The sequence below is a fragment of the Embiotoca jacksoni genome, unplaced genomic scaffold (genome assembly GCF_022577435.1).
Source record: "Embiotoca jacksoni isolate LCO1_2020_lvr unplaced genomic scaffold, fEmbJac1.0.p SCAF_30, whole genome shotgun sequence".
NCBI lineage: Eukaryota > Metazoa > Chordata > Actinopteri > Embiotocidae > Embiotoca > Embiotoca jacksoni.
The window spans coordinates 732,944-760,407 of record NW_027185382.1 but is presented as its reverse complement, the minus strand read 5'-3'; the positions used below and the strand labels follow the sequence as shown (position 1 = coordinate 760,407).

Genomic DNA, 27,464 nt, shown 5'->3' with positions numbered 1-27,464 from the left:
CCTGAGCTGGGTGGCCACGACACACTACACGCTTGGAGGGGTGCTCAGTTGGCTGCAATCTGCAAACTCACCGCTAGGAGCCGCTAAATCCTGCACACTGCTCCTGCAAGTGAAAGTACATAAGCAGCAGAATGTAGTTAAAGTATAATCATTAAATTATTCATAGTGAGGCATCAGATCCACCATTACATAAAACAACACAAAACAACATTTTTAAATTTACACACAATAGCCCATATTTTATTACGTATTTATAAGTGTTACCGTAGCTGCTATTTCTTAATTAAAAAAAATGCTGGGGATGCCAACTTCAGAAATAAAAGCTCTAAAACAGCAATTAAATAGACCTAGAGATGACATTATTTTCTTTCTTTATGAGAACATAAGTGATTGCACACTGAAAAATAGCTGACAAAATAATATCTTATGGAGTAATATTCAATATTTGTGTTATTAAGCATAAGATTTCTCACCATCTATTTATCAATGTATATAATTAAATAATATTAATTATTGGGCTTTTATTTCTCATTATCAACCATTATTTTATCTTTTTCCAAATTATTTTATGCTCCGTATTCCAGATGAAGTAGTGTATACTCTCCTCTCATTAAGGTGTGCTCCTCTGTTTGTCCACTAGAGGTCAGTGTGCAACAACAAACACGAGCTTTAAAGTGACTCAATCAGAAAACAACAAGCAGAAGCATTCAAACGTTACAAACCAGATTATTCAAGTAAGAGTGACCATGTTTTTAATATCTTAAACATCTGTGCAACATTATTCAAAATGTTACATCACTGCATGACCTGTAATGTTTCACAATATTTACAAAAAAAATGCTGCTTACATCAAACCATTAAAAAAAAAGTCCAAACAATCTCAAAATAATGGACTCTGACAAACTATCCCTAGCCCACATTAATGCAAACAGAAAAATAAACAAGAGCAATCAAGTGCACATCATACTTCACGCAAGTCTATTTTTTGTAAAGTATATATTAGTGAGAAAATATATACTTAATTACAAGTTGAAGAAATAAAATACTGACAACGAAAAGGTTGGAAGGGGGAAACGAGATTCAAAGAAGTTCACTGTAAAAAATAAAAATCACACTCGCACCTCAACACACACACAATCACAGGCGGGAGGAGGGCAAAAAAAAAAAAAAATAGACTGCACAGACCGCCTCAAACACAAAAATGCTTTGAACTCTTGACCACTAACGACATGAAACTGACAGAACAGATCCATAAAACATGGGTTCCCAACACGACACCGGGTTCCTGCATGTCATTGCACAAAAAGATGGGAGGAGGAGGAGAGGCAGAATGAACTTTACCGAAAGAGCTCATGTTCTCAACGGCAAACGTCCCATTTTGAAGACGGCAGGAGGTTTTCCTCGCCACAGTTTACAGTAAGAACTTCTCATAAGCGTGCACGCTGGAGAAATGAGGACATTTTAACAGGTATTCATTTCTTCTGCTGCCACAAACTCAAATCAAGATCTTATTTATCTCTAGATCTTTTCCCCAAATGTCCTTGATTTTTTTCAGCATGCACACACAACACCAAACGGTAGAGATCATCAGAAATTACAGCACAACTTTTAGAAAGCGGGAACACAAAGTAAGAGTCGTTGGAATTAGTTCAGACTCGGAGGCTGTGTGTGTGTGTTTGGGATATTTGCAGAATATGTTGGCGCGATTGGTTATAAAAATAAATCTGTGGATATGTTGTAATTGTAGTGTTTTCATGTTGTATTTATGGCAAAATATCCATTTAGTAGCGTATCGTTTGGTTTTAGTGTTGTTTGCACGTAGTTGTGCTGAAAACAAAAAAGTTGAAGTTATGACAATTCAGTGACATTTGTTGTTGTGTATGGATGTGAATGGATGTGTATGGATGTGTATAGATATCTGAAGCGGTCGTGGTGCTTCTGTAAAGCTACAATTCACTAAATAAAAGAGTGAGGGATCATTTGAGCATGTGCACAACAAAGGAGAAATCAGGCAACACATTACAACACAGTTGTTTGAGGTGTGCAGAAAAAAAAAAAAAAAAAAAAAAAGGGTGCAAACAATCGGAGATGCAGCGTCTTGGAGCGGTTGATCTTCGCTGGGTTGGTATATTGCACTAGATAAGTGGGGAGTGATTTCAGGTCGCCGTGGGTCGGTTTTGATCTGGAGCAGCAGCTGTCGATCACACGAGTTGATCCAGAGCTCCCAAATACTGTCAGACCGACCGAGTGACGATTCAGCTTCAAACATGTGACAGTTTTTAGTGTTAAACTGCGTTTATTACCAACATAAACGCCGCCTGGCTTTTCAGACGTGCATATTCATAAATAGTACGGCCTTTTCTCTGCCGTGACACAATCTGTAACAAACACAAGTCAGATCAGAGAGCCTCACTGTAAAAAAGAAAAGAAAAGAAAACTGTTATTTGTGACGCTCGCTTCTTAAATAAAAGGGAATATGACCTTTTTAACGGACTCTGAATACATGATCTATTCACTTGTTAAAAAAACAAACAAAAGAAACATACATATACACATATAAGGCTTGAGTTCTCAACTCTTGGTAGTATTATTGCCATCTAGCATATTTGTAAAGCTTAAAATAAATATGGAGTACTGTACATAAATAATTTACATCAATACGTAAAACAAAAACAAACAAACAAAAGGCCCCTCAATGTAAGAAATGCTTCCGCGCTCCTGAAAACTCAGTTAGTGTTTCTTTTGATGGTCTCGCCTTTTCCTCCGAGATGGTTTCTCTACCTAAACAACGACTAGTCATGGAGGAAACAAACAAAAATCACTGTACAAACAAGCACCAGAACATAATCGCAACAACCGACTGACGGACATCATCGCTGGAGCCCGTCGACTGTTGGTTCTGAAGGAATAATCCACCCCGAGGACGTTCAGTGGAGCTTTTATGTCGCACGTCCTTTTCTTTGTACGTAATGAAAGTAAAAATAAGTACGAGTCGTGGGAATCAAAGTTTTGTAGAGTTAATTCAGCTGACTAACTGTTCTTCATCAGTGGAGCATCCAAAACCTGATAATATATTCAATTCACAAAAACATATGTTTGGAGCTGGAAGCAGAGAATCTTCAGTTGTTTGTTACGGTTTTTATGTGAAAAATGATTAATCGTTTATCAAAGCGGCCGCTCATTTGTCTTTGGTTCGACTATTCGACCGTCGGGCGGTCCTGAGCCGTCGATGGGAGTCGTGGATTATGTTGGACATTTTGGTTCACTGAAGTTTTGAGGGTGGATTTTTCCTTCTTAAAAACGGCAGGTAACCAACTTCCTTTTGTTTGCCAGCTACAACAATCGGTAAACTCAGAAAATTCACGTTTTTCTTTTCTTTTTTTGAAGCACAAAACTGGTTTTCCCAAATGTGAGAATTTTCCTGTGAGAGTGGCGGCCGGTGGAGCCCACGCCGACACCGGACCGGGAACAAGGAACACTTTCTGCTGGTAAAGTTCATTCTGTTTGTTTTTTCATCTCAATACAAATGAACTGGAGTGACGTGACTGTTGTAATGGAGAACTCAGAGACTCATGCCTGTTTCACTGCTGTTTCCTTACAAAAAAAAAAAAACCAACAAAGAAACCAACCAAACAAAAAGAAAAGAAAAGAAAAGAAAAGAAAAGAAAAACAGCACGTCTTACAGTTGATCATATAAAAGCTTTAGGCTGTATTTCTTATTTATCCTATGCATGCGGCCGTATGCAACCGCACTTCTGAATAGAAACCAAGACATTGGTACACTTCTTCTGCTTTGTTTTTGTACAATAAAAGATAAAATGTGCATTAGGTACGCTTGTACATGACATTGTACAATATTTACATACATTTCTTAATAGCATGAAATTTCAGGATTATCTATATACATATTGAAAATGTATCAGAAATATTTGGACTGTCTATTTTTCTTAAATATGTAAGGTAATGCTTGTAGCTTTTTTTGTTTATTTTACTATCTTATACTAGAAAAAAATAGTTAATTCAGTGAGCTGTAGACAAATTGCAACCGTTTTTGATGTTTTTCGTCTTTTTTTTCTTCCTACAGTTAAAACTGTATTGGTGATTGGAATTTCCAGCACCTTCTGTAGTCAGTCATTAAGTCAAGTTGATATCGTGGCTGTACCACTGAATATCCATGTGTAGCACCTGTTAGAGAGCTCAGATCGCATCAAGGCTGAACGGACGAAGTCTCCGAAGGCTTTGAGGACGTTCTTGGGCCGACACATTCAATGTTATCTGGATATCTTCCTCCTCTTGGGTTTGGGGAGCTTCACCTGACGGTCCCTCGACGGGATCTGAGGGCACAAACGTTGTGGTGAGAGATGGAGGGATTGACGGGGCAAAACAGTACTTCTTTCATCTCTTTCACAGAGCAGAAAGGTACAAATACTCACTGTGCCCGACATCTTATCTAGCTCACTCATGGCCTCGTGGATAGCAGCTTCCAAGTGATTATTCAGTTTCCCCGGCCTGCTAGACAACAATTACATTATTCAATAACGCAACCAGGCAGGAAAAGATGCAGGACTCCATCTTTAACCCCTAGGTGGCAATAATCAGTCCCTGAATAATATGTAGTAAACCCAGCCCGTGTGAACACCTCGCTCAGACTGAAAGTGCAATTTAAACTTTTAGTGAGTTTATACGACAGGATATATCATAACACCAGTGATTCCCAAACTGCGGTACCCGTTTCAGTCTCTCGCTGCTTAAAGTAATCTCACACCGAATAAGAGGAAACTTTGAAGCAACCGCTGTAAAAACAGTTTTGGATCCGTAAACAGGACTTTTTAAAGGTCTGATCGTCAACTTGCAACACTGATATTAATCCATAAACATCAGTGTGAAGGTCAGTCAGAGAAAGAAGAAAACATACACAGTACAACGTGACTTTTCTAATCAATAAAGTAACTAACAGCAGCCATATGTTGTTGTTATTTAGCATTTCTGCGGCTATTGCATTAGTTTAATCGGTGGAAAATGTCGGTACCTTCTCTAATTATTATTATTTACTGAATTAACAGAACAGTGGACAAAGTTACTTACTTCAGGCCTCTTTTGGCGGCTCGGTCGAGTGCCTCCAAGTCGTGAGTTAGTGTTTTTAACTTCTCTGGCTCCACCTGTAGAGAGACGAGAGGACGTCTGAGTACATTCAGGACTGATGGAGGAACTGATGCTGAATTAGGAGTTCATCAGCTGGTCTACCAGATCATTTGGGGGTCATCATTAGTAAAACCTTTTCTGTGTCACAGTTGGGAGGTAAAATGGTGGATGTGTGCACTGTGGCCGCTGGACAAAAAAAGCTGGTTTCCTGCTCCAGTGTTGTAATAACTTTCCATCAGGACTAAACTTTGTCACCCACGACTATAAAATGTTTAATATGGCTTCACTTGTGCTGAAATCACTCAGCAGTCTCAGTCTGAAAACTGCAGTTGGCTGGTGAAATGCTGACAGGTGGCCACACACTAGACCGGTTTCTCACCTTGGCCTGCTCCCGCAGCTGCATAGCAGCACTGTGCACTTGTTCGTCCCCGGCCAGCTTGGCAGGCCAGGGTGGGAAGCCCTTCAGCTGGCCCCAGACCAGCTCTCCCATGTTGAAGGTCCTGGACCGGTAGTGGAGCAGATCCGACGAGGGGGAGTCCGGCTGCCGCAGGTCCTCCTCACTGCTCAGGCTCTTTGTGTCTGAGGGGCTGGGCGCCATACCGTTGAAGTGGCCATTGTAGTGGCTGTAGTCTTTGGCTGTAGCCAGGGGTCCCTCCAGGCTAGTGGAGGAGCTGGGCGACTGGTCGTCCCCGGTCAGGTCTTGCCGCGGGGGTCCCAGGACGTCTCCGTAACCCCGAGTGTTAAAGTGGGGGGTGGCGCCGTTAATGTGGGCGCAGCGCTCCACCGTCTGCTCCAGACGTTCCTTGTAGTTGGCGGGCGTCCGGCTGCAGTTGTTGAACCGATAGCTTTCGTCGAGAAAGACCTTATCGTGGGCCATGGCCAGGCCGTGGTCGTTGGACCCCTCGGTGGGGCACGGCGGGGCCGGGGCCAGACTGGCGGGTCTCTCCATGCAGGGACTACTTCTCACTTGGGTAGAGCATTCAAGAAACTCCTCACCACCCCAGGCGGTGTTGTTGCCGTGAGTGTCGAAGCCTCCCCCGTGCTGCGTCTCCCCGTCCCACTGCCTCCTGGGAGTCCCGCGACCAGGAGAACGGAAGTAGTCGTTGGCTTCGGAGACGTCCGGAGTGCTCTTCCCTGGATCCTTGTTCTTCTGACCCCGTCCCAGCCTCACCTGCCTCGGTCTGGCTTGCTGTGGTAACGCCTCCCCTTCCTGATGGCCGTGCAGGACTGCGCTAACTGCTTGGGGGAGGTTCACAGGTTCCCCTATGGAGGCAGTGAAGGCACTCATGGCGCTGAGGGCAGGCACCGGACTCGCCTGTGTGGTTCCGCTCACCGTGGTGGTGATGGTGACGTGCACGCCCTTGCTGGCGGCGTCCACAACGGCTCTGTAGATGGCATCCACCGACTCCGGTCCTCTGCCGGGGCCCCTGTCAGAGCCAGGTGTCCCCATTGGAAGCCCCTCGCCGTGGGGCTGTTGCTCCTCACCAAACTGTGGATGTGGCAACATCACCTGCTGTAAACACAATAGCAACGTGGTAAATAATCGATTTTTATAAAAGCACATGAAACGCTACAGAGAGAAAAAAAATGCATCCCGTCGTCCACCTGGTAGTTCTGATAGAGGCAGGCCATGGAGCCGGCGTTGGCGTTGTTGCTGTCCGTGTAGGGCGAGTTGTCAGAGAAGTGCTGCTGTCCCTGGTAGGCCGGGTGGGAAGCCACACCTTGCTGCAGGACCTGGTGGATCTGCTGCTGGTACATCTGACCTCCGGCAGAGTTGACGTGTGGCTGTAGGACGCCCATTCCACAGCTGAGTGACGACGGGTTTCCTGCAAAACCATTTTAAAAATGAAATGAAAAATAAATGATGGCATTCATTTCAAACTGCTTTGGTAAAATACAACATATTAAAAGGTGTCAGTGATCCTCACAGTACTGACATCACAATAATGAATTGAAATTCATTTAAACTGAATTTCACAAAGCTCAAAACAGACATATTATTATTGATAATTCTTCCTCAACTTTGAGAACGATCTGCATCATCTATTGTATTTCAATTCAGCTTTAGCAAGAAACGGGCAGCCCCGATGAACTCCCTACATTGAAAACTTTGATAAATAATTTACACACGTTTTTGAAAGGATTTACAGCATTGGGTGTGAATATTATGCACTTAGAAATTCTCTGCTCTTCTGTTAGTGTTTTTCTTCCAGTGAATGTCTGTCATAAAACTGTCAGCAGTTTCAGTGAAATTTATACTTTTTCAAATTTACTGGTTACCCCAGATAATGAATAGCGAGGCTGTTAAGAAAAAGACTTTCACAATCAAAGAAAAAAAAGTTGCACATTAACAATCTGTTGCACCCAGAGCCAACAGATGGACACGCTGCCAGATGCACAGTACAGCCAGACTTGTTAGCGAAGCATCCAAGGACAGAACATGAACAAAATACATCAAGGCCACAGATGTATCAATGAATGAAGAGAAAGCCCAGCAGCAATGTTATGCAGACAAAGCCGGAGCAAATACAAAATCTCAGAGGCCTAGCGCTGTGTTTTGCGTGTGTGTGTGTGTGGACGAGCAGCGACTGGAGCAGCTGGTGCGATGCTACGTAGCTAAAGGGCAGCTGTGTGTGTTCTCCATTTTTTTTTTTTTTCCTCTCTCCTCTTTTCTTTCTTCCCCCCTCTCTCTCTCTCTCTCTCTCTCTCTCCTCTCTAACACCGAGAGCCACGACTCGGCCGGCCCCCTCCCCCTTCCTCCCCACATCCTCCGCTACTGCTATGATATAGTGACGGCTGTTGCCGGGGGAGGTTGCCATGGGAACCGAGTGATGATTGGTGGTGCTGTCCGCTGCCAGGAAGCTCGTTGGGGGAGTTGGGTGGGCGGATGAGGGGGGTTACGAGGGTCGGGTTGTGTGATTTTAGCCTGCTGGGGGATGGGGGCGGCGGTCAGCTGGGTGGCAGGGGGTCCAGTGGGGTTTACAATGAACTTTGGAGTATTTGTTGTTGGCAGGAGTGTGCGTGTGTGAGTGAGTGAGTGAGTGAGTGAGTGAGTGAGTGAGTGAGTGGGGGGTGGGGGGCACAAAGCTCGCTAGCTGTATAGAGACAGATGGTTGGATGCTAAGCTAAGACGCCACTGACGAGGCCACTTTCAAAGAGTTTTCAGTGCTCTTAAGATGTCATCAAAAGTCTGGGAAAATGAACTAAACATAACATCTGACATTTAGTGACAAAATATCATTTTACCCCGAGTGGCTCTCAGTGCTCATGTGCTTTCACCGCCAGGGAAAGATGTTCATGAGGAGCGGAAGTGAGTTAATTCACTGTTTTGGTCATCTCTGACTTTAAAATCGGATTCTTCACAAATGAATTTTGGGCCGCCGGTAACACTGCTGTGCCACGTTGTTTGCATCACCTGCTTGACCATCTTGGCCCCAGACACACTGCAGTGGTAGAGAAACAATACAAGCAGGAATACAAAGCTATGTTTTTTTTTTCTTCTAGTTGTAGCGACGGTGGAGTTCAATTGTGTTCGGTTAAAGGCTGCTTGAGTAGTTTTAAAACTAAGCCGAGGTCTTTTATGTCTAGCGGGATGCAAGGACTGGATATGATACAAGTCTATGGAGCGTGCCCAGACCAATATATTCAAGCAGTGAATTTCGATTGAAAAAATACGACAGTGGAAACCTAATCCTGACCAATAAATACGACTTAACAAGCAACAGAAGGAGACAACAGGTTGCTCCTCCATATGGTGTCGAGTCAGACTTGCCTGCGTGTTGGTTCATGGCTATGTTTACAAACATCTTAAGAAATATGCATATTGGTTTTAATCTTTCAACTCTTAAAATCCCCAAATAGGGCCTGGATTAAGAGAATGGAGCTGCTGGTTGTGTCATATTTCAAGATTTTTCGTTTTAAATCATGTTTGTGATCTTGGAAAAAAAAAAAAAAAAAAAAAAAAAAGGTCCTGAATATTAATACAGATCAAATTTAACCACAAACTGTAAATAAGATCATTAAAATGTCACTATTAGGATATCAAAATTGTAAATGTCAAAACTGTAACTGTAACAAACGTCATGCTCTACCTCCCGGCCGACACATGACCACCTGAATTTCAATGACTACTTGGGAGAAATACAGAATAACAGGGCACCTGGTGATAAGAACAGGTGGCCTGCAGCAGACCTCGGTGATATCTCCATTATAAACCATATGAGGACACACGGACGCACAATGAATACATAAGCGCAGAGTCCAGTTCAACAGCAGGCAGAGATGGTGGTGGTGGTGGTGGTGGGGGGAACAAGATCTAGGTCTTTTCTGTGCTTTCAAAACAATCACTAATATGAATGTGCGTGGACACACACACAGGAAAAAAGCACATAAATAAACACACACACTGTAATACACAAGTAGCAACACAGACATATATATATACACACACACACACACACACACACACACACACACACACACACACACACAGGCCTAAACCCTCATCAAAGGCTTCACTCTGGTCTCTATTCAGGGTCTATCGTTACTATAGCGACCAGCTTGCTGGGAGAAGCTCTTTAGAGCGCTCTATCTGGGCTGCTTCCCTTAAAGCGTGATGCAGATCCCATTTCCATCTTCTTACACCATTGACTGATGCTAGCATACAAATAAAACAAAGAGAAACACTGGCTGACTGACAATTAGCCAAGCTTCCAAAGATGAGGGGCCTGCTCATTAGCTCGGAGATGCTGGAGGAGCCCGACGGTCCAGGCTCGGGGCCTATCACTTAAATCCTTTGGTTTTAGTTCACTCATAACCATAGAAACCACATCTTCATCGAGCCATGAGCTTATCAGGAGGAAGGGAGGGGGATATACAGTCATTAACTGCACAGGACATCGACACCATGAGACAGTGGTCAGTCAGTACTGGAATTTACATTGATTTTATGATTATATTGTATAAATGGCACTGGTAGGATATTAAAGTAGCATTGAAATCTACCATAATCTAATCTTTATTGTAAATACTCATTCAAAAAACTATCATTAATGATCCAAAAAGCTTTTCGCATCTTCTTTCTTACATACATGTAAAAAAAAGAATAACTAGTCATTATGACTGTAATTACTGTCAAATTCGCTTTGGAAAAATAACTGGAATTATTTAAGTCTTAATGTCAGAAACATGTCCTGTGATTAAAATAGAGAAAATAAATAATTTTCACCAGATTAATTAAATGTAATAACACTTTAGGGCTTCACTGTGAAATGCTTCACGTGCTGCTGAATATTTAGCAGCACACGCTGAGGGTAAATTACTGAAAATAAACAAGAATAATTAAATATAAAACTAAAATTAGGCCTGTGAAATTCATTATAAAACATCCTTTTAAATCCTTCGTAAATAGTAAGATGTTGATGATTATTTTTTTTTCTGCCATCACACAGCTGATCTGGTGCTGAGGTCTCACCTGTATCAGAGATGGTTTGGGTACAGCTTCCATCACCACCTACATGCGCCATCACCATGTTAGTCCTCCCCATACTATGAAGCTGTGAAGGGTGAGGGCCGGGGTGGGACAGTGGTGGGGGGTTAGTGTTGGGGCGTCCCAGCGACATTCCATCGGGTCCCAGCGGTCCACCTCCTGGCCCCATAGACCCACAGTTACTCATGGAGGAGGCCTGCATCTGAGTCATCATGTCAGGGAACTGGCCTGGACGAGAGCCCATGTGGCTCCCGGAGGTGTCCATGTTCTGGCAGTGCTGCATGGCGTCTACCGGAACCCGCAGCCTCTGCTGGACTAGGAGGTTCTGCTGAGGGCCACCGGGGACCATGCCCGTGCTATCGTTGTAGTGCAGCGGTGCAGCTCCTTGAGCACCGGGCCCCGGGCCGGGGCTGAGGCCTGGACGATGGCTGTTCCCTGCCAGGTTATGGGAACTCTGGCAGCTCATGGACTGGAGAAGCTGAGCCATGGAGGTGTTTGGATGAAGGTTTCCAAGCCGGCCCACTTTTCTCAGCTGCTCGGTGGCGCTGGGACCCTGCATGTGAGGTCCTCCCATGCCCGGTTTGTTCAGCATGCTGTAGACCATGTTGTTACTACCGTCGTGGTTTACGGCAGCGTTGCCGGACGACTGTTTCCGCTTGCGCATGGGATCCCTCTGCTGGGCCATGAGCTTGTCTCTCAGAGCCGCCCGACCACTCTGGCCCTCGGGAGTGTTGAGCAGCATGGGGGAGTTTGGCGGGAGCATGGGGTTTAAAGTGCTGTGTCCCTCCATGCCTCGAGGGCCGCTCATAGAGCCAGGGTGCCCTGCGCTCCCTCCGTTACCTCCACCACCTGCCCCCATGCCTGACATACCAACACCACCACCAGCCATGCCAGCAGTGCTGTTGCCAGCAGCACTGAGTTTGTTTTGATTTGCTAGCTGTGCTTTGGCTGCGGCTGACAGGAGACTGCTGGCGGGGTATGAAGTGGCATTCTGTTGGTTGAGGATCTGGTTGAGGGGCATCCCCAGGAGTCCTGGGTGGCCCTTCTGGGAAGCGCTTGGGGTTGCCAGAGAAAGAGAAGATGACGAGGAGGCGGAAGAGGTGGGTGAGTACATGGGGTTGCTGTGCTGCTGGGTGCCAATTGAGTTCCCCATCCCAGGCAACAGCTGGGACTCTTTGTACTGGTGGAGTGGGTCAGTTTTATTGGTGGAGGGGCTGGAGGGCATGGCTGGCCTGGGAGAACCGATGGCTGACCTGGGGGAACGAGGAGGAACCTTCATGGTGCCACACGGGGCCTGGTGCCCTGTGGGCATTGCAAAGTTCCCGTGTTCAGAGGAGGTCGAGGATGAACGAGAGCGATGAGGAGAGACCTCCATCCTCCCGAGCGCAGGCCCAGCCATGTGGACCGGGGAAGTGACAGGAGAGGGGGACATGGAGGAAGCCGGACCACCTTGTTGAGTCCTTTGAACATGGCCGCCGTGCCCATGCCCATGCCCAGGCCCATGCCCATGCCCATGCCCAGGCCCAGGCCCAGGCTTTGCTGTGGGTAAAGGTAAGTTGCTTGGCAAGGGAACGATGGCGGGAGGGGGTATGTTTACATTCATCATTGGTACCTGAGAGTGGATGGTAGGCTGGAAGTTGGAAGGGTTTGGAGCATTGGTGGGGGGCTGGATGACTGGCTTGCTGGGGATGGGGTCCAGGATGCCCAAGGGGTCCTTTTCAGAAGTCAACTGCCTTTTCTGAAGAGCACAGGAAGGTGGTATGGATGGAGGGGGCGGTACAGAATGCACAGGGGGTTGTGTTTTATGGTGAAATGCTGCACGGGGCATATCCATGCCAGGGGGGAAGTTCCCCCGTGGCATGTTCATGTTCATGACAGGGCTTTTGGCAGTGGCCGTGGGGGAGAGGGGTGTGCTAGTCCTTCCTGTCATGGCGCAGGATGGCTGGCCCGCAGGGGAGCCGTGGAGCATCACACTGGGTGGGGAAAGAGGCGTCCTAGAGTTCCCGTGGATGGAGGCCGAGCCAGGGCTGACGGCTCCTGGAAAACCACAAGGATTGGTCCTTGGAAAGCCGTCAGGGCTACCTAGAGTGTCTGCAATTGGAGACTGCGAGCCATCTCCATACAGCTTCACACTGGAGGGAGGCGGGCTCAGCATGCCTCCATACCCAGCCCGGTAAGGGGATTTGGGGCCTGGCTCCCCACTGCCCAGCCTTTGCGGCCTGGGGTACCCAGAGTAGAGCTCTGGCTGCTGGGCTCCACCCATCTCCTGGGGTGGATACAGCCTCTGTTGCTGCTGCTGTCCGGCTACCATCATCATCTTGAAAGGATTCTTGCAATCGGGGCCAACAGCATTGGGCAGGCCGTCGTGGGGTTTAGTCCTTATTGCTCGTTGAGTCGTGGAATGCACAGAAACCACAGATGATGTACCTTGAGGATACACAAAACAGTGTTCAGTCAAATCAATACCAACACCTTGGACAAAGTATTAGGCAGGGCTGGGAAGTCATGTATCTGCAGGCCACAGTGGCTGCGAACCATAAAACACGACAAATGTGTCAAAAGAAAAATAAACAGTCTTGAAAACTCAAATAATTTGCTACATTAACACTTTTCTCATCAATAGTCATAATATTTCCTCTCAAACTGGCAGCTAATACGTCCTCAATCACATCCAAATTTCACCAACATTTGGCTCTTTAATAGTGTTTCAGCAAAAATTTCTACTAACCAGTTTACCTCTGGATGCGATACATCTGTAACTGAGGGCTGCTGCTATCAAAGGAAACACGGGGTAAGAGTTCATCTGAGCTACAAAGACTGTATTTCCATGTGCTCGTACCTCCCCCTGGACTGGTCAGTGTCAGAGGCGGGTGCGTCTCCATGCTCTTGTGCAGCGTGGCCACGGCCAGAAGCTTCCTCTTGTGAATGCAGAGTTTGGTGACGTCTTCATCTGCTTTCACATCCTCCGCTGTCCTCTGCTTGACAGCTGCCCCTGGGTCGAAGTTGAACACCTGAGGACAAAGAGAGAAGTCATTTGAACAGATGTAAAGTAAATGTGATTTAGGAACATGAAAATAATGACTGCATGGTGACTGAACATATATATACACATAAGTATATATAGACTGTATGTTCCTCTCACTCATGCTTTGGGGCTGTCTTAACAGCACAGACCGTAATGTATATAGACTAAATCCCAGATAAACATGGAGACGGAGACTCTCCCGAGCACCTTGGAGTGCATCTTAAGACAATTTAGGAGTACGCACACTGATTTCTCCATCTTCAGTTTTCACACAATTTAATAAGCTCATAAAAGAACAGAGGGAGGTTTACATCTGCTTATTAGGACTTAAAGAATAGAGACAACATTTTGCCAAACAAGGCAAAATCAGCTTGATAATGGCCTGATCCGACGGATGTGGAGCATTGGGGACAAATTTAGCATCGAGAAGGATAATCGGTCGGATTACCCTATGTAATGTGATACGGTGGACGCCTCACAGCGCCCTTACACTTATAGTTCGGTCCTTCAAAGAGATCAGCGAAGTGGCAGCTTGAATTTATTTCATACATCCTGAGCATATGGAAAAGGGAGTGGAGAAGTGGATTATGCTGCAGGAGAGGTTTGAGAGCCTTTTCTTTTCCACCGTGTAAAACCAGCCTCTATTGGAAGTCATTGTGACCGACACTAACTCAAGACGACCACAGGCACTGCACTCCGACAAAACTTTTTACAGCCACCTTTGAAGCTGACAGGAGCGACATCTGACGCTCTGAAGAACATTTCAACAAAAACAAAGAGGGATCACTTGAACTATGGCCTGTCAGAAGGTGTTTTCAGCTTTGTTTGAATGTTGCGACACAGTTTACTCCTCGAAGACGCGTGTACTCCTCATCCTGCTTCATTAGCTTTGGACGCAAATGTGAAATATGTAACGTTTCCTCTCTTGAGGCAAGACGTGTCAAAAGTTGATAGTCTGCTCTGAGGAGGTATTTAGCAAAGGCTCATTCTCAGTGACTTGCAGCAAGTGCAAATTTCTTCATTAATATCATAATTATCTGGAAGCAGGTCAATTTTTACAGAAATGTATGAAATGCAACAAACAGTTACACGGCATATAATTCTTGCAAAAAGTAAGGAAGTTAGACAAAATCATCATTTTAACCCATGTCTCCAAACAGCAGGCATGAACTTGCTTGAAATGATCTCTAGTTTTTACTTTTTCATCCCTTTGACCTAACAGAGAACAGATAATAGGTAAAGCTAATTACAACAATGACCATGAGCAACATTTCTGGTGCAGAAAGTCCACTTTCAATCAACAAGGAACAAAAGCAATTTAATTCCATCTTAATCTTAAAATTGGCATGACATTTCAGAGCAGCTGTAAAATCTCCCTCTGACCACCATGTTTTAAATGAATAGGGGCAAACAAAACAAAACAAAAACCTTGTGGAGGATGAGGGGGCACTCCAGGCCGCATTTGCAGGTTCCATCTGTCAGCAGGTAGGTCTTCACCTGCTCCAAGCTGGACAGCACCGAGCCACTGGGACTGCAAACAGAAAACAACATGAGGCTGAGGGCTGGCGACGTTCCACAGGACAAACGCTCCTTTTGTGATTTGCATCGTTTAGAATGAATCTTTGAATGCGATCCAGCATTTTTAGACTGAAGCTCTTGAACGCTGATCATGTTTAGCATGTAACTGAACATTTTAGGGTTTAGCATTTGCACCTGACTCAGAAGAAGAAAAGAAACCATTGCACACTGAAAGGCTCTGATGACAGACATGCGCATGGTTTCTTCTTTAGGAGGGTTAGCAGCTCCTTCAGGCAGCTTTTGCAGACTTGTAACCATGAAATCAAACAGTAAAATCCTCTTATTCTACAAAGCTGTATCACGCTTTAAATCACCAACCATTTGTATTAAAATAATAACCTAAATTATTTCCAAATTAAATGGAGGAGGAGACTGCACCATAATGGCAGTCCCCATATAGTCAGACAGATTTGTTCCTTTTTCTTTACCTGGTTGAAGACTGTAAAACAAGGAAGGATTAAAAGTAAACATCAGAATTGTGATTTGGAGGTCACAGCTGCAGTAAAGCAGTTTTAACCCATCAGAAATAAGAGGGGGCTTTATGTCCAAGAAGGCTGGAAAAAAAAAACAACCGGAAAAATACCTTCAGTAAAACACTTGAGTTGGCAGCAGTGAATGAAGAACAGCATGTACCACTGGTAGTTCCCATCAAACATGCACCAAAACAGCCAGCGACTGAATCATCAATCGCAGCGGCTGTGACACATATCTGCTGTGAGGATCTACAGATGCACATCCCTGAAGCAAACGCACACTTTAAAAATGTAAAAGAAGAACATCAGCAAATACAAGTGTGCTGTGACAGTATCAGGCCACGGTCACAGAAGTAGACAGGATTCTTTCCAACACCCAAAATAAACCTGACACCAGCCAACTGCTTCAGTTCATTGTGGTTGGTAAATACCCGTGCTGGTGTTCATATGCCGGGAAGGACACCAACTTCCAGCCTACATGACATGGTGACGGGCAAAGGATCCAACTCATTAGTCAAAGAAGTCCCTCTTTTACCAGCGGAGAGGATTTTGTAAGCTGCTTTCTTCGAGGAGGCGAAAGGTTTATGAAATCTACCCAAAATTCTTCCCGTCTGACCAAACATATGGGCTGCAGTTTACTCGGGTGAACGTTAAAGGGACTTCTAAAGCTCGTAGACGTGAAACACGCTGCAAGCGTCACGAGAGCGGTTGACTCAACACAGCGAGCAGCAGCATCAAAAAGCCACCGTGTTTCTGTTCGTCTCCTGCAGAGCCAATCAATTAGAGAAACTCTTACCTGTGTGGACTGTAAACAAATCGGTTGGGCGCGCTTTGATTTGGAGCAACTGACACCAAAGCTTGATGCTTATTGACATACCTCTCTGATATTAAATCCATCTGCCTCTGGCCAAAGTATGTACTTGAGTAGTTAAATAATTAGTTGACAAATCTGCTGAAAATTTTAATAATTGATCCAAAAACTTTATTAATTTTTCATATCAATACAAATTTACCATTTTTTAAAATTAGCCCTCAAGCCTCTTGATGATTTGATGAAATCTTACCTTATGTACACGACCCCTCTGCCCAACTCCGCCTTGCGCTGCCAGCCAATGGGAACCTGGACAGGGGCGGCCTGCCTCTCATCTCCCGCCTCACAGTCCTTTCCGCCATTCATTGCTCCACTGGTTTTACGCTCGACACCTCAGAGGTATATATATCAGACATCAACCGGTGTCTCCGCAATGCTCGTCATGTTCGTCTTCCAAAGCCGTGGTGGTGGAGGAGGTGGTGGCGTGGCGGGTTGAGGAGATGGGTGGGGCTGTGAGATTCTGCTTCGACGTGGGACTGTGCTCGCAGGTGGAGCCGACGGGGCGATGGGGCGGGTAGGGTGAGGCGAGCTCACAGCTGGCCCTACCCTTTGAGCTGCTTCATGGCTACAGTGCTGAATGGCGCGTGGACTTCCATTACTGCATCTCGTCAGTCAGAGCCATCCGACACGGGAAGATGCGGAAAAGGTGGCGATCGGGAGTCGTGTGCGCTTTCAGCGGAAAGTTCTTTATATCAAATGTTTTACCATCTGTCTTTCGCCACCCAGAATACAGCCCCTCAGTCAGACATGTGGAGTATGTTCAACATATTGGTTCCCAAACACAGTTGGGTAGTGGTATTCCCATGGTTCCTGTGAGGGCACAACAGCAAAGACATGGACACCAATTAATCGATAATGAAATGCATTTTCTTAAAGTAAGTAAAAGTTCTTGATTTAATCTGCTCTGGCAATTTGAAGACATCATAGATATATTTTTCTACTGAAGGGCAAAATGTAAAATTATTGTTGGTAGAGCCATCTTTTAAATCTTTTTCCACAGAGGCCGCGATAACAGTCAACTACAATTAAATAAGGATCTAAAAGATCATTAAAAAGAAATTTGTCCACTGAGCAGTTGAAATTATGTTAAAGGTGCAATGGGAAAAAAATGATAACTGTTTTGGTTTTGGCACCTGATTAGTCCTTGGCTATGACTTTTGCTTTGATGTTATTATAAGTGGTGTCATGGCACCTTGAACACAACCAATGGATCACACATGATGCCTTAATTTATCATGACGACGACTCTTCTTATCTCCCTGTGATTTAAAGTAACTGTGGAAAGACAACGACAAAAAAATACACCACATTTTTTAGCCCCCTCCATTTAACTCAGAAAGCAAACTTCAAATATTGCTAGGAGCCCTTCAATGCTGGTAAAGCAGGCTGAATTCAATCTGTGAGTGACGGAGCTCCATGCAAAGCCTCCTCTCAGCCGCTGGTGCTGCTGACTCATAACTGCCCTGTGAGCTGCTGAGACCAAACCCAGTGACACCACCACAGCGGAAGAGAGGTGAGGAGGAGAGTGCTAACCGTGGCATAGTAAAAAAAAAAAAAAAAGAAAAAAAATAATAATAAAAAGAGGCAGCCGTTAAACGTCTGTTGTTTATGTGGAAATACACAGCAGCAACAGTCGCACCTCATCACCTCAGGAGAGATGCGTGGCATCCTCTCGGAGAAACCGGCACATCGTTAAAATCTAATACAAGGCAGAGGTAACAGACAGAACATAATTTCTATTGTTGTGATTACATTGGAGGAGAAAAATGAATTATTTTTTCCAACGTGTGCTTAGTGCAGCATTGCTGTTCGAAGGCATCTCCGGCTGTGACAAATGTTTCTATTTGTCTGGTTTTTTTTTATTCGCTTACATCACAACGAAACACGAAGGATGCAGAGAGAGGGGAGTGGTATGAGGCGAAAGTCCTGGACCAGACGCAAACCGAGGACATTTTCATTAAAATGTACACAACTGCCTCGGCCAAACGTTTTGATGCTTACCTTTGGCAGGGCGACACTCCCTGAATCTGCCACCTTGCTAACGTGAAAGCATGAATTTAAATCAACTTTAACCGTTTTACTGCACATCTCTCCCCGCCATTTCCTGACTCCAAACAACTATCAGGTCCAAATTAAACAGCATACCGATCTCTAACCTTTTTAACATTATGTTTTCTGCCTTTTTGCTTTTCTAGTTCACAGCAGCAAGGCAGGAGACAGGCAGAAACAGGGAGAAAGGACAGAAAGAAGAAAAACTCAGGACATTGCGGGTACATTAAAAAAAAAAAAACTACCAGAAAAGCAATTGCAAATTCAATTATTCCAGCAAGGGAAACAACTTAAAGTGGATTTCTTAGAGAGTGACGTCCAAGTCTTTGCAGCTGGTAGTGATGAAGGTAGACAAGCGAAAACTGTTCTTTTAGTTGTCTTAATCTGAAAGTTGAAAAGTCAACAAAAATTTAGCTAATTCGCCTCACGTAATACGGAGGATAAGATGCAGCGGCACCACTGGAAACATATTTTGGCACAAGTTTTGGCACAAACCTGCCTCGCATGTGACGGGAATTCTACGCAGTTTGGACTCAACCCAGCTGCAAACTTCATACAAGCCGGGGTGAACAAGAAGTGAAAAAGTTAAGGCAGAAAAAAAAAAAAAAAAGCATAAATAAAGACTTACAGCAATGCGGTCTCAGAAGGAAAGGAAAAAAAAAATCTGTTTAAGATGAGAAATCACATCAAAATGATGAATGCAACCACAGCCAAAGATCCCAGAGTAACTAAATTTGCGGTCCATTAAGGATGCCAGTTTATGCAAATGAAAATCTTTGTCTGAAATCTAAAGAATATGATCAGATAAGCAGCCTGTGTGCATTTCATAATACGGCCAAGACACAGTTGTCCTGACGTCACTGAAATGGTTCACACTCTGATATTTGAAGTGTTTTTTCTATTTTACACGGCAATGAATCCGTAACCGCTTTTTTTTTTATCTATTGAAGTGATCGTGAGAGTTTAATTTAACGTTAACAAAACTACAATTGCATCCAATTATCTTGGCTTATCGAGAGGAGAACAAGAAAACTTTTTTTTGTTGTTTTTTTTACCTTCTAGCAGGAGCAGCAGCTGGTAACCTTCACCTGCCAATTAAAGACTCAGGTCAGAACAAGATCTCTCCGTGATGACTGCAGGAGGACACAATGCAAAGTTTCCCAGCATTTGGGCTGTGGTAAAAAAAAAAAATTGAACCAAGCCCCGCACCAATTGGGAGGACTGGGTGCCAAACGAATAAAGCCAATTAGGACAGATAACGGGGATGGGGGATGTTGTTTTGGGACTGGTAAACTTAAAAGGACACAGCTGGACTCACTTCAACTCCACGGAGTAGTTTCACTTGCCAAAAGACACACACAATTTAAATGATCCTCAGGTACTGAAGCAAGTTACCTGCACAAAGCACCTACTGTTTGAAAAGTGTAATCCTGGGCAGAAGGTGAGGCACACTGTCCTGGTCTTCTCCTCCTCCTGCTGACCCCACAATATAAATATATATATCTATATATCTATAATCTACCTGTGCTTTCTGAATCTTCCTGCAGCCCCTTGAGGAGTTGGCTCGGGCCAGCTTCAGGGGGCAAACGAGCCACATCGTCCTGCAGCAGCAGCAGCCTCCAAAAGTTGACAGCAACACGAGTTGGCAACGTCGTCAAGAAAAAAGCTGGAGAGCATGACAGCGGCTTTTGTGTCCGACCACCAAAACAACCACAACGTTCAGGACAACAAGCCAATTATAGCTCGGTGAACGTTAGCCGGACAGACTTCCCAGTTGGCTTTCGCCAAATTGTTGGTGACTGCCGTTGTGGAGGACACGTCGTTTACATCGTGACAGGGGCTGAAGCTGCCCGTCGAGACGCTTTTTGATGCACCTGAACGAGCTGGAGGAGGAAGGAGGAGGAGGAGGAGGGAGGAGGGGAGGAAGGTTAGCACGCCGAGCGTCAGCTGTCCGGCTAGCCAGCTAGCTTGTTGTAACGAAAATGAATTAGCGGGGCGAGCTCGGCTATGCTAAAAGCGTTTTAGCATTTAATCGGCTAACCGAAACCGGGGTCGTGCACGCTGACGCCCCGCAGCCCAGGTTCCGACTTCAAATTGCCGAAAAAAAAAAAGCGGCTAGGCCCGCGTTAGGGTTTCGAGCCAAAAAAAAAAAAGAGAGAGGGGGGGGAGGGAGGCAAAGGCCAGGGCCAGGGCCGAGTTAGCACGGGTTAGCGTAGCAGGCTGGCTAACAGCAGTGCAGAGAGAAGAAGAAGAAGAAGAAGAAGAAGAAGCAGAAGAAGAAGAAGAAGAAGAAGAAGAAGAAGAAGAAGACGCTTCTGTCTGCGTCAAATCAAACCGTAAACTGTGCACTCTTACCCGGGGCATCACAGCCAGTGCGCAGCGGCGCCGAAACGGTGAGGAAGCCGAGCAACGGTGCGTTTGTGAGCCGGAGGAAAATAAGAATAAGAAGCCGAGCCATTAGCTCTCTCTCTGCCTCCGCTGCTGCTCCTACACTGGGAGATTGGAAATGATGGAGAGCCGCACTGCGCGTGCGCGGCCGGAGCAGCAAAGCAGATGGGAGAGGTGATGCACGTTTCCTCCGGAGCTCGCAGACATGGGCTGTGTGCATGGCAAAACAAAATAAATAAAAATAAAAAAAAGTTAGGTGTGAAAACGTTACATGGATGAGGAACAACTGGATATGAGGGTGGGGTGACCCACACAGAGCCACAACCTTCACTGGTGGGCCCCTGAGTGAGGTCTGGGGGCCCCCTTAAGGGAGCCTTAACTGTGAAGAACATTTCTTATGTCACTGATTTGACTTTAGTCCTGTGGCAGGACACGAGATAAAGACCTCTCATCCCATCAGGTTGCACCTTTCTTTTTATAAAGTATCTCATTAATGGCTCAGACGAGTAGTCCTGCACTGACTCTGGGATCTGGAGGTGATCGATGTAAATGTAATGCAGATATTATTGGCTGGATGAAAAAGTGCATAAATACATGGTCATTGTCAGGGCCCATAAAAAAAAATACCCTCTAATAATAATAACAATCCCATTAATAGGCAAAGAGCTTTTTTTGCTTGGAGGTATTGAGTTCTATTAATGAGTGTAATGTGATAATATCATTACACTATGAACTGCAAATTCTTGTATTGATAATAATGAATTACATTAATTTGGAAGGTTTCACGTTAAAGTCTTTTTCATATTTCATCAAACAGTTTGAAACATAAGCAACAATATTCATGGAGAAACTGCAGGTCTTTACAATCTAATATCAGAGTGATGCCAACAGTAACAATCAGTGCGGTGCTCTCTGGGGATTGTTGTATTGTCATTTCTCATTTAATGCTTAAAAACATGGTGGCCCTGAAGCAGAAACAGATGCTCAGCAAAATAATTTCCCAAGATGAATAAAGGTCATAAAAGCAAAAAAAAATTTTTTTTTAAATAAAAATAAAGGAGGAGCTCAGTCACCTGAAATGAAAAGAAGATGGAGCTCAGGGTGCAAACGCTTGAATTTTGTGTGAAGGTCAAACCTGAGGAGACGTTAAATGAGTTCAGTGTATGGCTGCTGTAAAAAAGACCGCTTCATGTATTTTTAAGGGCAAACACAGAGCTGGATGTGCGAGTGGAGGGTCGTATTTTAGAATAATGTGACAGGCCTAAATGCGAGCGGAGACTGGGAGACGATTTGCGAGATATCTGCCAGTTTTATTGTGCTTTTTTCATCAGTCAACCAAAAGCAGCAGGAAGCGTTTAAGTATCTCCAGAGCTTCATTGTCATTGGGAATGAGTGAAACATTTTGTTATGCAGGAAACCATCCATCCATCCGAATTTGTTCAAAATCAGAGCGGCAGTGCCAGTTATGGCATGACAGATAAAAAAAAAAAAAAAAAAAGCAATTTATAATTACACATAACAACTTCCATTAATGCAATTAGGGATATATTTTAAAATGTCTGGTCAGAATTACACATATTTTCTAACAATTAAAATCATACTAATTAAGTTTAGACGAGATTTTATACCAAGCTTAAAATCCAACAATAGAACAAATGTAAAATGCAGGTTATATGCAACTATTCACACAATATATTTACCAATTATGTGCATGCTATTTTTTCTTTTGACAGTTAACATTGTAGGCTATTATGTCTAGTTATTTCTATTCTATTCTATTCTATTCTATTCTATTCTATTCTATTCTATTCTATTCTATTCTTCTCCTCCGAGCCTCAGCCAATCAGAGGACATATGCAGCCCAGGCAGGAAGTCGTCACTGCAGGCTGAGCAGTGTTCCCGCGAAGATCGAGACCTCTCAGCAGTTTCTCTCGGTATGTGTCGGTGCTAATGTGTGTGTGTATACGTTGCTTAACTATCTAACGTCTCCGTAACTACACAATCCAAGTAATTTTTTTTATTAGAAATATAAAGCAGGTGGAGGATTTGTGTCTGCAGGACGCTGTTAGCGAGCTCCGGTAACGAGAAGTGCAGCGCGGAGAGAGAGAGATCCCGAAATCCCTTTTAAAAATCTGTCAGATTAGTGAGTTCTTGCTTGCCGGCAAATATTCACACAATCTCGAATATAATCTGTGGTCTATTCTGAATATTTGAGAGCCACTTTATAATTCGGCATAGATACTACCCACTAAAACATCACGGATTTTACCATATTGTGAAGAATACATTGCAAAGCGTATTTGTGAACAGTCTTGGCTAAAATGAAACTGTATACAAATAAATGGTACTTGTTGCACGAGTTATATGCCGTGTTTTGGGCTCATCAATTGTCGACATTAACTAATGTTACAACATCAGCGCATTTATGTCTTAATGCGATATTAATGTGTTTTGACGAATACTGGATTGGAGTCTGGTGTAAATTTGCCAACGTACAAGGCAAAGTTAGTTATTGGTGGCTCAGGCTGTCTTAGTCACCATTGTTAGTGCATTCAATTAACGCATGAGTGTAGTTTGTAGAGCGTTACCTTCTAATTAATGTTACATTTTTTTTCTAATAATTGTTTCTTGGTCACTGACAACATGTTTTGCAGTTTAGAGTCTCATCATTATGAGTAAGAGGAAGGTGAAAGATGCCCACCTGCCTATTGGAGAATGCATCACAGAGGTTTGTATCAACCAGATTGATTTATTCTTTCATGGTGATGTGACACACATGAGCACCTGGTTGGCAAGCACATAGTAATTTGTATCTTATTTATACTTTATACTATATTTATGTCTTTTATTTACAGGTACAGCAGATTTTAAGGGAGCGGTTTTGCCATCAGCAGCTTCCTGACAGGTTGGCAGGAGTGGAAGCTCAACACAAGTAGGTTTATTTCATCGATGCTGGCGTGTTGATGGGACTTTTTGCATTGTTTTGGCCCCAAATACAATTATTTATTTGATGAAATTTCATTTTACAATGACATAGGTTTGTTATTTCAGTACATTAATCGCCTTTGATGTGATTTTAGGGTTAGGGTTACTCCCACAATCAAAGAACAGCTGTGGTAGAGGTGTCATCTGTAATACAGAGCAGACCTGCAGCTTAGTGCCTGTCTCAGTGACCCAGTTCAGTCTCACCTGGCTGACAGCACTGTCCCAGTTTGGAGGTTGGAAAAGCTCCAGTTCCCAGCTGAGTTGGACTCCATTCGAGCATCCCAGGTGTTGCTCGGTGGAGCAGCTTGTGAAATCCACCTCCAACGCTGAAGATTTAATGATGTGCACTCGTGTTACTGCAGGCGGTTCACAGAAAAGTGGAAACAATTTTTTTTCAACTCAAAGAGCATTATGGGTATTGTAGTTAAAGCTGTGTATCTGCAGACACCTCCTCGAGCTGCTGAAGCGGACGGCCATCCACGGGGAGAGTAACTCGGTGCTAATCGTCGGTCCCAGAGGAGTGGGAAAAACAATGGTGAGCCTCCACGGGCTTGAAATGGGTTTCTGTGTAAAAAATGTCTGAAACGATGATGAATTGTGTGGAAGCGTGTTTAAATCCTGGGAGGGTTGTAACGTCTGATGGTGTCTGTGTTTGTGTTTTTGTTTTTGTGTCTGCAGCTGCTGGAGTGTGTGCTGAGGGACCTGCTGGAGGAAAAAGAGGTGCAGAAAAACCTTCTACAGGTTCATCTCAATGGTACGTACTCTGCTTCCACACCATACCTTATTCAATTTAGTCAGAATTTAAGGACCTAACTGCTTCCTGGATATTCCAGCTTCTTTTATCAGTTATATTTACACGTATAATGTCTCCAAGTACAGATAATCAGATGTATTTTCTGTCTGTTTGCTGTAGGTCTCCTGCAGACCGACGACAGAATAGCACTAAAAGAAATAACCAGGCAGCTCCACCTGGAAAACGTAGTCGGTGACAAAGTGTTTGTAAGTGTTCACAGGGAGTTTTTATCTGCATTTTCCTCAATAAATCTGCTGCAAAAACCTGTTTCTGTCCTGTTTCAGGGAAGCTTTGCAGAAAATCTGGTTTTCCTACTGGAGGCCTTAAAAAAAGGTTAGAAAATGTTCCAGGTTTAAAACTAAACTCAGCAGCGTTAAAATTCATAAGAGTGGGGTTTAATGTTCTGTTGCTCATCATCCCGTCAAGGTGACCGCAGCAGCAGTCGCCCGGTGCTGTTCGTCCTGGATGAGTTTGACCTTTTCGCCCACCATAAGAACCAGACTCTGCTCTACAACCTGTTCGACGTCTCCCAGTCTGCCCAGGCGCCCATCGCTGTGGTCGGGATCACCTGCAGACTGGTGGGCCTCCCAGACTCTGCATCTTTACTTTCAGAGACAGAAAATACTGGGGTTTTTTCTCAGTTCATTTAACGGTTCATTTCCATCCAGGATGTTCTGGAGCTGCTGGAGAAGCGTGTGAAATCGCGGTTCTCCCACCGTCAGATCCACCTGCTGAGCAATCTGACTTTCACTCAGTACCTGGAGCGGGTCCGAACGCAGCTCAGCTTGACGGACGAATTTCCCGACAGCAAGTTCGCTGAGGAGTGGAACGCCAGCGTAAAGGTAAATCGACTTCTCCTGTTTCAAATTTTTTTTTAGTTTCTTCATTCTTGCACTTAATAATCAGATTGAAACGCGGAGCAGCAACACATTTCACTTCTCCTGTTTTCTTGTTTTTTTTCCCCCTCAGGCTCTGTGTGAAGACAAATCAGTGGAGGGTGTCCTACAGAGACACTTTAACTCCAGTAAAGAGTTTCGCTCTCTGCACATGCTGCTGGTAATAATAACACACCTTTTATGATGCTGTCATCCTGTGTGAGACTGGCAATCTGCAGCACTGAAATAAGAGAAGCATTAAATGTGTTTTTGCTGCTTGAATATATTCCTCTAGATGTTGTGTCTGAGTCGCGTCTCTGTCGCCAAACCTGCCATCAGACCGGCCGACCTGCTGGACGCCAGCCGGCTGTGTGTCGCTGACGCCAAGGCCAACATGCTCCACGGTAAGACCCGGATGAAAAGTGTCCGCAATCTCCGAAAAGTTTACGTGACTTACATGCGTGTTTGTCCTTCCTCTCTTTAGGTCTCTCAATCTTGGAGCTGTGCCTTATCATCGCCATGAAACACCTCAACGACGTCTATGAAGGAGAGCCGTTCAATCTCCAAATGGTTCATAATGGTGCGACCCCAAACTCAGATATGAAAATACAAGAGAGAAGTGTAGAGACAAGTAAAATAAAGTCTGAGTCAAAACAATAAGATCTCAACTTTTCTCTTCTTTGCATATCTTATATTTAGAGTTTAAGAAGTTCCTGCAGAGGAAGTCAAACTCTATGTACAACTTTGACCTGCCTGTCATCATGAAGGTCGGTAGACACATCTCCCTACTCCTCCAAACTCTTTTCCTGCCTCTGACAGAACAACTCCACAATGCACACAAAGAAAACAAGAGAAATATTCATTATTCTTAGATGAAAATGTCCAGATTCAGAGACATTTCCTGAGAGCAACACTTTCCTTTCTCATCGTCCTCAGGCCTTTGAGCACCTGCAGCAGCTGGAGCTGATCCGGCCGGTCGACGGCTCCTCGGCCAAAACTCAGAGGGAGTACCAGCTGATGAGGCTCATGCTGGACCACAGTCAGCTCATGGAGGCCCTGCAGAAGTACCCACAATGCCCCACCGATGTCAAGCAGTGGGCCATGTCAGCATTCGGCTAGCAATCATTTGGACTTTATTTATTTGGTTTAGTTGCTGTTTTTCTGCTGATCAGTAACCTGAACCACAGAAAAACATGGCTGCAGACAGCAGAAGGTGAACATGTTTCCTGTCAGGAGGATTTTTCCTGTCTGTCAGGTTTGTTCTGGAGCTGATTTGTACAGCTGTAAATGTGTTCATGAAATAAAATGGAACTTGGTATTACTCAGATCAAATCTTTCACCGTAATTACAAAAAACAAAAAACACTGAGCTGGCTGGACTTCTTAATAATACTAAAAAAAAAAAGACATTTAGAATCTAATTTTAGCTCAAATTTTTCTAAACTTTCACCTCCAAAACTGGTTGAAAAATGCAGGGTTTCAGGCTGGTGGCTGCAGTTCACCTGCTGATTGCTACCATCTAGTGGTGGATTTCTGCAGTCAACATCAGCCTGGAGAGGAAGCACAAATAACCTCATCAGGTGAAAGATGCACTTTGGATTTCAGATAAAATCCAAAAGCCTGTAATTGTACAAAAGTGAGGTAAATGCTCACATGTCCGACATAAAAAAAAAAAAATTAAAAATAAGTACTGCACTGTACTGGTACTGCCTTATTTTAAAGACCCTTAACTACTTTATAATTTCCTAAGTTTCCAGGAAAAGAAAAACAGTATCTTTCAGACTTACTGGACTAATAC

General features: G+C 44.3%; 2 protein-coding genes across 8 annotated transcripts; one reads left to right on the top strand and one right to left on the bottom strand.

The window, feature by feature from the left end:
* Positions 1-735: 735 nt before the first annotated feature.
* mbd5 (methyl-CpG binding domain protein 5) lies at positions 736-24,683 on the bottom strand. 5 transcript variants are annotated; one of them, XM_069164081.1, is made up of 11 exons: positions 24,204-24,683; positions 20,982-21,224; positions 16,771-17,387; positions 15,084-15,186; positions 13,470-13,641; positions 10,616-13,057; positions 6,748-6,968; positions 5,522-6,655; positions 5,086-5,159; positions 4,434-4,509; positions 736-4,334 (listed from the first exon to the last, which is right to left on the bottom strand). In XM_069164081.1, exons 3-11 carry the CDS (start codon positions 16,881-16,883, stop codon positions 4,272-4,274), a joined length of 4,398 nt encoding a protein of 1,465 aa, XP_069020182.1. In that variant the 5' UTR covers positions 16,884-17,387; positions 20,982-21,224; positions 24,204-24,683; the 3' UTR covers positions 736-4,271. The 5 variants fall into 5 exon arrangements, with proteins under 5 accessions (XP_069020182.1, XP_069020177.1, XP_069020178.1 ...); XM_069164076.1 differs by lacking the exon at positions 24,204-24,683 and having other exon boundaries at positions 4,434-4,512; positions 20,982-21,250; XM_069164077.1 differs by lacking the exons at positions 20,982-21,224; positions 24,204-24,683 and adding an exon at positions 20,149-20,606 and having other exon boundaries at positions 4,434-4,512.
* Positions 20,700-26,999, top strand: orc4 (origin recognition complex, subunit 4). 3 transcript variants are annotated; one of them, XM_069164084.1, is made up of 15 exons: positions 20,700-21,019; positions 22,854-22,948; positions 23,669-23,742; positions 23,870-23,946; positions 24,444-24,534; positions 24,678-24,753; positions 24,913-24,998; positions 25,077-25,125; positions 25,219-25,370; positions 25,461-25,634; positions 25,762-25,848; positions 25,963-26,071; positions 26,152-26,247; positions 26,367-26,434; positions 26,604-26,999. In XM_069164084.1, the coding sequence occupies exons 3-15, from the start codon at positions 23,686-23,688 to the stop codon at positions 26,784-26,786; spliced, it is 1,305 nt and encodes a 434-aa protein (XP_069020185.1). In that variant the 5' UTR covers positions 20,700-21,019; positions 22,854-22,948; positions 23,669-23,685; the 3' UTR covers positions 26,787-26,999. The 3 variants fall into 3 exon arrangements, with proteins under 3 accessions (XP_069020185.1, XP_069020187.1, XP_069020186.1); XM_069164086.1 differs by having other exon boundaries at positions 22,854-23,157; XM_069164085.1 differs by having other exon boundaries at positions 22,848-23,742.
* The last annotated feature ends 465 nt before the right edge of the window (positions 27,000-27,464 follow it).

Bases quoted from the DNA above. Each gene is read 5' to 3' on its own strand.
- mbd5 (XM_069164076.1), bottom strand. From the start codon at position 16,883: ATGAATGGCGGAAAGGACTGTGAGGCGGGAGATGAGAGGCAGGCCGCC. The intron at 15,187-16,770 runs GTAAGATTTCAT...TTCTGTTTGCAG, and splicing joins AGAGGGGTCGTGTACATAAG to TCCCAGTGGCTCGGTGCTGT. The intron at 13,058-13,469 runs GTACGAGCACAT...TGTATCCTCAAG, and splicing joins ACTGACCAGTCCAGGGGGAG to GTACATCATCTGTGGTTTCT.
- orc4 (XM_069164084.1), top strand. From the start codon at position 23,686: ATGAGTAAGAGGAAGGTGAAAGATGCCCACCTGCCTATTGGAGAATGC. The intron at 26,072-26,151 runs GTAAGACCCGGA...TCCTCTCTTTAG, and splicing joins CAAGGCCAACATGCTCCACG to GTCTCTCAATCTTGGAGCTG. The intron at 26,435-26,603 runs GTCGGTAGACAC...CATCGTCCTCAG, and splicing joins ACCTGCCTGTCATCATGAAG to GCCTTTGAGCACCTGCAGCA.